Source organism: Macaca nemestrina, chromosome 13 (genome assembly GCF_043159975.1).
Source record: "Macaca nemestrina isolate mMacNem1 chromosome 13, mMacNem.hap1, whole genome shotgun sequence".
NCBI lineage: Eukaryota > Metazoa > Chordata > Mammalia > Primates > Cercopithecidae > Macaca > Macaca nemestrina.
In genome coordinates this window covers 107,049,390-107,059,869 of record NC_092137.1, presented here as the reverse complement: position 1 = coordinate 107,059,869, position 10,480 = coordinate 107,049,390, and the positions used below count along the sequence as shown (strand labels likewise).

General features: G+C 44.0%; 1 protein-coding gene across 15 annotated transcripts in view; it reads right to left on the bottom strand.

Moving 5' to 3' along the window:
- The window catches only part of LOC105471806 (myb-like protein A), a 504,277-nt gene that overhangs the window by 103,894 nt on the left and 389,903 nt on the right, over positions 1 to 10,480 (bottom strand). For 13 of the 15 annotated variants that reach the window (XR_011611998.1, XR_011611999.1, XR_003015908.2 and 10 more), the window contains one exon: positions 1,417 to 1,529. The exons of the other annotated variants lie outside the window; for them this stretch is intronic. Coding sequence is in view for 2 of the 13 variants with exons in the window: in XM_011724550.3 (XP_011722852.1) it covers positions 1,417 to 1,529 (113 nt within the window). In the remaining 11 variants the exon portion in view is untranslated. The remainder of the gene's footprint in view (positions 1 to 1,416; positions 1,530 to 10,480) is intronic. 15 annotated transcript variants of the gene reach the window in all.

Here is a 10,480-nt window from a genome sequence, read left to right as displayed (position 1 = left end):
GGGACTGGTAGCCTCTAGATATTGGTGAAACTGAGGCCAGGACCAAAGCAAGAGGGAACGTAGGTGGGGAGAGAGAAGCTCCCTCTGTCTACTCCCACTTCGGTGGAAGGCTCTGGAACCTGAGGGGGAAGCGCTGGGGAATTCCCATCTGGGTTTCTGCTGGGGCATTTGAGGAGGCTATGGAGTGGCTTCTCCAAATGTGAACCGAGCTCCGGCACGCATCCTGGGTGCTTCACACATTTTTCTTATTTAGGTTCAGCATCCCTCTGGCCCCATGGCATGTGGCAAATGTCTCATTAGCTGGCTTTCTATCACTTCTCTGACTCACCCCATCTGTTGGGAAAGACCTGAAGACTCTCACTTGTCCTTAACTACAGGCCAAAAGGCCACTTTCTTTGTTTCCAGACTCAAAGCAATTTATTAATACCAACTGCTTTGTCATCTGACATTCCTGTGATTCCTGCTGAGTCACACCTCTGCATTCATGGTGTTTCAGAAATTCCCCAGAACTGACACTGGTAGAGGTGAGGGCAGAGTGAGGGCCTCATTGCTCTGGACATTGGCGGGGCTGTTCCTCTCGGGTCTATCTGATGTCCACCCTTTAATCAATAATGACTAGGCTATGACAGGGACAAGGCTTAGGTCTAACGTCTGGGCTTATTGGAAGGCTCCTGTTCCTTTTGTTGTCTCTTCCTCCCTCATTCCCAGAGCTGCTCTGAATGCAGTGGGGCTCCCGCCTTATCCAGAATTGCTGCTCACAAAATGGACAGAATTCACTGCTCTCACTGTGCTTTACAATGAAAATGTTGATAAATTGCTGTTGGGAACCCTTAAATTCACTTTGGGTGAGCAGCGGTTTCCCCGGCCCATCCCAGACTGAATGGAAATCATCCCTGCAGAGGGTAAAGCTCAGCCTCAGGGGTCAATCTGGATTTCTGCAGGGGCATCTGAGGAGGCTATCAGGGTCCCCAAACGTGAACTGAGTCCTGGTTCACATCTTGGGTGCTTCACATGGTCCCCTTCCCACCGGAACGGGAGAGACAGCTGGCTGTGGCTGGCTTCATGTCCAAATTCAACAAAAACAACGCACCTAAAAAAATGCATCTAAATACTTCAAAACATTTCCTCTTCCTTCAGCAGAGGTTGGAGATGAGCGTAGACATTACTGATTTTTGACCCTATCAAGTGACCCTGCTTGAAGCCCCCTGCAGTACCTGCCAGTGCCTTCAGACCTGCAGCCCCCATGGAAAATTTCTGTCTTATTTCTTGCTACCACCACGATCCTTTTCTTACTTCTTAAACCATCTAAGAATGATGTTGATAATATTTTGTACCATCAAATACTTTTTGTAAAACAGTACTTTTTATAAACAAAGCACAGCTAAACTCAGGGTAAGAGATGGCAGAACTCATCACCTGATAGTCCTTCTTTTCCACCTCCTGCCTCCTCTTGCCTCTACCACGTTGCCTTTTCCATCTCTGTGGCTCATGACCACACAGGATGCCAGGCGAGGTCAAAGACAAGGTTGCTAGGAAAAATCAGACAAAGACAATTAAGCAGTGGCCAATTCTTGCCAGAAAACACTGTGATACTCCTTTGGGTTTTCATTGCTGGGGTCTTGAGGGCCACCCACACAGGTGACTCAAATCTTTCACTCTCTATTGGTCTTTTGGGAGGGAATGTGGATCCACTGGAGTGGATGTAGGCCAACCCTCTTCTAGAGAAAAGTACAGCCACACTGGATGGTCATTATCACGGTCCCCAAAGCCTCCACAGCTGGTCTCCCTGCACCCATCATGTGCTTTACACCCAGCCTCCACCACCCAATGTACCACATAGGGGTCCACTGCATCTGTCACCCCCTGTGTTTTCTCCTTCCTTGTCATCCTGGGGCTCCTGTGGTGCTGGTTGGTGCAGAATGTCACTAGCAAGCAAGAAGGACCCCCCCACTCTCCTTCTGTCCTGGGGTCACAGCCTGGCTGGCATTTAGGACACTTAACTCTTCCAAAGAATCATTCTCCACTCCTGCACATAACTTCCTAGAATGTCTCAGGAGACAGGCTGAACTCTCAGTACACTGCTTTTGGATAATTATTTAAACACATGAATAAGGATAGAGAGAAATATAACAAATGTCATACATCCACGTGGCTTTATCAGATCTTAATATTTTGCCATATTTGTTTCAAGCCTTTAGAAAAAATACATAAAACATTACAGACACAGCTGAAGGCCTCCTTGATCTCATTCCCTTTCCCTACTCCTCAGAAATGCCACAACCTTAAATTTACTGTGTATTAATCTCAAGCCTGTGTTTTAGATTTTCCTACAGTATTCATTCCTAAGTAATATAAAGTATTGGTTTGTAAGTTTTCAATTTTATGGAAATCTGTCCTGTTGTATCTATCTTCCCAAAACTCATGATTGTTTTTAGATTTATCCATGCAGATACCTGTTGCTCTAACTCCTTTAACTGCTGTATAATACTCTGTCATATGAACCTTATCAGAATTGTCTATTTTCTACTGATTGTTTTTCAGTTCCTTTTCAATTTTTCACTACAGACAATGATGCAGTGAATATTTGTGCACATGTGTGACAGGTTCTCCAGTCTACATTCATGCTCTACATCCTCACCAGCCCAGTATGAGTTTCTTATGCTTGCCTTTTGTGTCAACACTTGGTAGTGGCAGACAAACATTTTGGCCAGTCTGATGTGTTGGAGGTTCTGTAGTTGATTTTTAGTGTCAGCTTGGCCGGGATGTTTCTGTGAGGGTGTTTCTGATGAGGATTTACATTGATATTGGTGGTCTTTCAGTAAAGCAGATTGCCCTCCAGAGCCTGAGTGGGCTTCTTCCAGTGAGTTAAAGGCCTGAATAGAGTAAAAGGCCGAGCTCCCTGAACAAGAGGAAATTCTCCAGCAAACTGTTCTTGGGACTTCATCTGCAACATCAGCTCTTCCTGGGGTCTTCAGCCTGATGACCTTTTGACTTGAGCTGTAGCACTGGCTTCACTCTGGGTCTCCAGCCTGCCAGCCCAGCATGTAGATTTTGAACTTACCAGCTTCCATAATCATGGAGGAAATATTGAATTTCATTATCATGGAAGTTAATTCCTTAAAATAAATCTCTTTTTATATACATGTAAATCCTATTCATTTTATTTCACTGGAGAACCCTAATACACAGGTGGCATACTTTTTTGTTTGCTTATTTCTCTGATTACTAAGAGGTAATCTTCTAGTCAAATGCTCATTTGCCCTTTGAGCTGCCTTCATCTGTAACTTGTTCATGTCTTTTGGTCATTTTTTCCATTGTGCTATTTGTTTTTTCTCATTGACTTGCCAGTGTTCATGTATTCTGGATTCTGGCCTTTGTCAGTTATATGACTGCATTGCAAATATTGGTTTCTGGCTTGACATTTAACATTTTTTTATGAACAATTAAAAAACTTTAAAATACAACCCTACTTACTAAACCAAATAGTCTATTAATTTTTGCATTAAGGGTCTTTTTGTATATAGTTGAAGAAAATAATTTCTTACTCTGAGTTCTTAAAGATAGTCTTCTATATCTTCTTCTAAATTATTTGAAGTTGTTGGTTTTTACACTTAGGTATTTAATCAACCAAGGATTTGTTTTTACATATGTGTTGATATAACGATCTAATTTTATTACTCTTGTATGGATAACCTATTTTTCCTAAGTTATTTCTTGAATGAGTCCACCCCTTCTTTTTACTGATCTGTAATGACGCCTCTGTTATATATGAAATTTCCACAGATGCACAGGTGAGTTTCTGAGTTCTCTAATTTTCTATTGATCTATTCATTATCTATATATCAATATTGTACTATGTTAATTAGTATAAATGTATAATTAGTCTTGATGATTATCAGCTTGTCAAATTTCACACACACAAAAATTCCCTTCAAGATTTTGGATAGAACTGTATTGAATTTAAAGAACAATTAGGAGATGATATTGACATCTTCTTTCTTTCTTTCTTTCTTTTTTTCTTGAGATGGAGTCTTGCACTGTCGCCTAGCTGGAGTGCAATGGCGCGATCTTGGCTCGCTGCAACCTCCATCTCCCGGGTACAAGCAATTCTCCTGCCTCAACCTCCCGAGTAGCTGGGATTATACAGGCGCCTGCCACCATGCCCAGCTAATTTTTTGTATTTTTAGTAGAGACGGGGTTTCACTATGTTGGCCAGGCTGGTCTTGAACTCCTGGTCTCGTGATCCACCCTCCTCGGCCTCCCAAAGTGCTGGGATTACAGGCGTAAGCCACAGCGCCAGGCCTGACATCTTTCTTAAATCAACACTAGCTTTTCCATTTAAGAACATGGTGAATCACTCCACTCACTCATATTTTCTTTTATGACCCTCAGCTGTATTTCCAAGTTTCCTCTAAAACCAACCAAATGAATGAAGAAAAATCAAAACCAAGCAATGTGCACATATTTTGTTTAATGTATGCAGAAAGATCTTATAGCTTTAGTTGAAATATAAGACTCATTCTCCTGTTATATTTCCTAATTGGTTATAATTAATACATATAAATTGTACCCAATTTTGTGTATATATATATTGTTGGACTCTATTTTCATTTGAATAGTTTATTAGAAAATTCTCTTGAATTTTCTATGCAGATTATCATATTTCCTGCAGATAGAAATATTCTTGCTTCATTCTAAATTCTTATTCTCCTATTTCTTTCGCTTGTTTCATTGCCCTCAGTATGGTTTCCAGGATACTGATGAATGGACATATTGACAATGGACATCCTTGTCTTGTTACTGATACTGATGGGCATGCTTCCAAAGTTTCATCATTAATTATAACATTTACTATACACTTTTGATAGATAACCTTTATCACATCAAGGAAGTTCCTTACAATCGCTATTTTGAGTACTCAGCTCGCTTAAACCTCTCATGATTTTGAAATAAATTCATGTCAGGCTATAAATTTACCCATATATATATATATATATATATATATATATATATATATATATATTTTTTTTTTCCAACAAGGTCTCACTCTGTGACCCAGGCTGGAGTGTAATGGCATGATAATGGCTCACTGCAACCTCTACCTCCTGGGATCAAGCAATCCTCCGAGCTCAGTCTCCCAAGTAGCTGGGACCACAGGCACTCACCACCACACCCGGCTAATTTTTTGTAGAAACAGGGTTTTGCCATGTTGCCCAGGCTGGTCTCAAACTCCTGGGCTCAAGTGATCTGCCTGCCTCTGCCTCCCAAAGTGCTGGGATTACAGGCATGAGCCACCAACTTGGCCCCTCTAGATATCCATTTCGTTGCTATTCACATCTTTGATTCATAATGCTTTATTATTCAGTCTATTTCAAATACATTTCTGTTGTAATTTCTTCTTCAGCCTATTAGTTACTAGGGAGTGAATTTTTGAGTTCCCACATACATGAGTTTGAGACTGTATTTTAGTATTGACTTCTAATTTAATTGGGTTGTGTTCAGAGAATATGATCTGTGTTATTTTGATGATTCTAGGTATTTGTTGTGTTCTTTGCGACCTAGTATGTGGTCAAAATTTTAAATAATCTATGTATCACCATCTGTTTTTAAATGATCTATGATGACCATTTATCTTTGGCCGCAAAGTTTTACACACGCACACACCCATTAGATAATGCTTGTTACTTTTGTTTTTCAAATCTTTTATAACCTAGTACTTTTTAAATTGCTTGATTTATCAACTTTTGATAAAGTTAAATGGGTTGAAATCTTACACTTGCAGTTCTGCCAATTTGCTTACTATATTTTGAGGTGTGTGTGTGTTAGACACATATGCATTTAGGCCTGTGACAGCTTCTGAGTGGGTTGGTGCCTTGATTATTATGTAGTCTCTCCCCTATTATAATCTGTCTGCTATTGCTAGCATTTAAATAGTGTATAGTTTTCCGTTCCTTTATTTTCAGCCTTTCTGTGTGATTTCATCTTAGATGGTATCTTGGAAGCAAGATGTATCTGGACTTTTTAGAAATCTAATCTGATCATTTTCTGTCTTGGAGTAGGTAAGTTTCCATTGGCTGTCATTACAGACATACTTCAGTTTGTTATTATTTTGCTACCATGTGTTTTGGGTTTTTTGGGGTATTTTTTTGGTTTTGTTTTGAGACAGAGTCTCACTCTGTCACCCAGGCTGGAGTGCAGTGGCACAATCTCAGCTCACTGCAACCTCCACCTCCTGGGTTTAAGTGATTCTCCTGCCTCAGCCTCCCTGGTAGCTGGGATTACAAGTGCTTGCCACCACGCCCAGCTAATTTTTGCATTTTTAGTAGAGACAGGGTTTCTTCACGCTGGCCAGGCTGGTCTCGAACTCCTGACCTCAGGTGACCTGCCTGCCTCGGCCTCCAAAGTGCTGGGATTACGGGTATGAGCCACCACACCTGGCTGTGTTTTGTTTTTAAATTCTCTTTTTTTCATCTTTCCTGCCTTTTTCTATTACTCTGTGACCTAATGAGTAATGGAGTGAGCCCCGTGAAGAGTGGAGTCTGCCATCAGGAGTGGACTATGCCTGGCATCCCAGAGCAGGCTGCTGTCTTGAAGCAGTCAGTGCTCCTAGGGCTGAGCCACTGGCCCTGAACAACCATTCCTTGGATAAAGAGTGAGGCTAACTCAAGACCCATCCTAGTTCCATAACATAACTCTGTTTCCAAAGTCTTTTTTTGTTTGTTTGTTTGCCTGACATTGCAGGGCACCTACTCTGTGCTCACTGCTGGTATCACACAGGGGAATGACCAAAGCTCCTTGGCCTCACACACCCCCACTTAGTGAGAAGGTTACCTGTGGAGACAGCTCCCTTGCCAGGTGATAAGAGCTATGATGGAAGCACCCGCAGAATGTTTGAAAAGACTTGGCAAAATTGGGGCCATGGTGTTGCCTTTGTCAACAGCTGGATGAAGCTGATCAGCAGCCATCCCTTTGGGCAGGTCCATGCTCCATTTCTCCACTGTCTTCACCAAGGCCCGACTAGGTTAGGCAAACAAGGCCCAAGGAGCCAACTTTAAGGAGGCACTCACCTCCCAGTGCTAGCCTTGTACTTGCAAAGCCCCAAGAGTGAGTGCTTCCTTAAAACATGCATCCTGGGCACCTTCCTAGCCTTGCCCTAGCCCTAGTCCTGTCCCTGGTCTCCACCACTCCCTACTGCCTCCCCCAACAGTGAGGCCTGTATAAATGGTCACATCCTGCTTGCTCTGTTGTTTGTCTACTGCTAGAGTTAAGAGAAATGTGAATTTTCTGGTATGCTTGTCTCCATCAAAACTGAGTAAACAAAATATAGACCAAAAAGAGTCCTGGACTTCACCTGCCTGATTCACCTGTTACATTCCCCATGGTCTTGAGTTTGAGAACCTGAGGTTCTCAGCCTGACTACAAGGTCCGTGAGTGCCAAGGGCAAGTGTCCCATAGTAGGAACTTTAGTCAGAGGAACAATGGGAACAAATGTCTTTTAGAAAAATAACTCTGGCTTTGGCGGTCTGAGAGATGATGTGGACTGAGAAATTAAGAGGCTCCTGAAAAGGTGAGGGCATAGAGAAGCGAAGGGGGGGGGCAGCTGTGCTCACTGCAGGAGTCAAGACAAGGTTGGATGAGGTAGGACTTAAGAATTTCTAGATGATTCTATCAAGACTTCCTGGTCAGTGGTGAGGCCTTAAACAAGAAGGGAATATGGAAGAAAGTGGACATTTGCTTTGGGTAAGCTGAGTTTGAAGTCAGGACATCAGTGTATGCTGGAATCACAAGGACCATTGCTGAGAAGACTCCCCCCACCACACAGACCCCTCCCTCCACTCTGGGCTCTCTCCAGGGCAGGAGTCCCACATGGCTTCTCAAATATGCCTCTGCATAAAATATCCCCCAGCCGGACAGCCAGGTTAACTTATTGTTAGCAGGCTGAAAAGAAGGCTGCTATTTCACAGCAGAGATAAAAGTTAATCACAGATTAGGACTGCCCAGAAAATATCGATGACTTCATCCACCTGAGTACTAGCCTGGGGGAAGTGTCCACCACTCCTTAGTTGTCAGACCAGTCCAGCCAGTTCCCCGACTCCCTCTTTAAAATGCAGGCCCAGACTTTAACAAAAGCCTGGACCCATGAATAGACAGCATTCATAGGCTGGTTCTGAGTCATTCTGCAGACCTACTGCGTGCCCTGACTTCAAGACTTCTGATTGGAGAAGGTCTCTGCTTACCTTCCGCCCTGCCTTGTCACCGGACTCTCCCTCCCACTCTCCCTCTCTCATTACAACTTTTATCTGGCGGCACCATCACCCCGGGAGACTCCAAAACAGAAAAGCAGACAGACAGTGGTTACAAAATAAAAGGCCTGTGTTTGGAGGTAAGGGGATTTCTCCGTTCTGACCATCCAGATTGAGGACTAGAGAATCTGTCCCTTTGGGTAAGATGAAAATGGATGAAATTCAAGCTGTGTTTGAAATAAAGATTTCATAAGTTATTATTGTTGGTTCCAAAGTATTAGGCAAATACTACAGGGGTCCACGGGGAACCCACAGAGTGGGACACAGAAAGCAGAAAGCTCTCGTAGGATAGTACAGGCAGGGGCACCAACTCTGTCCTCCTTAACTGGAGGATCACCTTCACACATTAAAGTTGTGAGCTCAGCGGGGTAAAATGCACACTACACAGATACCCCTGAAGCATGTGACATTCCCCAACACCTCCAGCTTTGGCTATAACAGAACTAGCGTGGATGCCAAAACAAGATGTCCCACATGGTTAAAGAACCTGAGGACTCTTTTTGTAGCGGAATAGTTGACTATGCCATTGTTATTCCCAAAGACGGAAGATGGAATCATCAGAAATTACAGTGACAGGGGTTCCTGTTTGGTAGTATGCCCAAGTGGTAAGGTCCAAACCCTCAGTCTCACTTTCAAGGCCCTCCACGATCCGCAACTCCCCTCTTCCTCCTCCTTTTCTTTTCTAAGCTTTTTCTTACTATTGCCCTTCCCAGGGCCTGCACCCACCAACTGTTCCAAATATCACTGGTTGGTGATACCACGAATGATGAACCATGGGGCTGGCCTTCTCTCCAGCTCAGAACACATCTGCTTTAGCTCAAGCCTGTCCAACCCACGGCCTGCAGGCTGCATGTGGCCCAGGACAGCTTTGAATGTGGCTCAACATAAATTCATAAACTTTTTTAAAGCATTATGAGACTTTTTGCGATGATTTTTGTTGTTGTTCATCAGCTATCATTAGTGTTAGTGCATTCGATGTGTGGCTCAAGGCACTTCTTCTTCCAGTGTGGCCCAGTGAAACCAAAAGATTGGACCCCCCCCCCCGCAGTCTTTATGCTCATCGAAATGTCCACTTCCTTCAGGCCCCAATGTGTTCCAGCTCCTCTGAGAAGCCTTCCTTGGGTTCCCACTCTCTTGGAAATTTTCTCCTCCGACACCTCCCCTAGCATACATTGACCTCCTACTCAGTCATCCTCTGGGCCAGCCATTTGGCACACAGTGGTGCAAGAATGGTATAAGCAGTACACGTTGTTGTGTTTCTGCAGAAGCCATGTGGGGAGAGAATGAGTTGGGGGGCCAGGATCTGGAAGCTTCCAGTGGATGAAGAGGATGATGTCAGTGCTACTACCAGGTGGGAAGGCTCCGGATTATTAAGAACCAAACAGGTGGTGGTCCAGGGGTCAAGGATACAGAGCCCAGAGTGTGCAGGCCACTCAGAATATGCAGGGGAAGAGCAGGATTGGATTCAGGAGCTGGAGGGACCCCAGGAGAAGACAGGGAGACTAAACTGACACCCTCCACCACAGGAAGTAGAAAGGCACAAGTGCGGACAAGAGGATCAATCAAAGCTCCATTCTGTTCCCAATCCATCCAGTCCCGATGCTCCAGAGAGAAGGGGAGGCACCTGTACACAGGTACTGGGCGTGATTGAGGAGACAGTGCCCAGGAGCCCAACTTCCTCGAAGCGAGAGAAAGGACAGAGAGAGTAAGATCTGTGAACTTCCACATTTTAGAGAATTTGGGAGACCCATGTTGGATTTGGACCGTGGTTCTTATTTGTATTATTTTCTAAGTGGTAGATGTGCTTAATCCCAGCACCTGGTAAACCGATGACAACAGCGGCTTTCTGACCAGAAGGACCTTGCCACTTGATAGCACACGCTGTACCTCGCTTGCATGTCCCTGCTTCCAAGCTTTGGGGATTTCTAGGACTGTTTTCTCCTGGTTTCCTTGTGTCGTGTGGGCTCCTTTATACAATATCTCCATATAATAGTGCATGACATGCTCTATTACAAAACACAAACGTGTCTCTCCAAGACAGCCTGGGGGCAGCGAGCTGGGGCGTGGCAAGGAGACCAACTGGAACGACAGGGGAGCCCTAGTGGATGCACAGAGCACCGCTCTTACACCACAAGCCTGCTGCCCCAGCGTGATTTAACCCGTGACGAAAGCAGAGC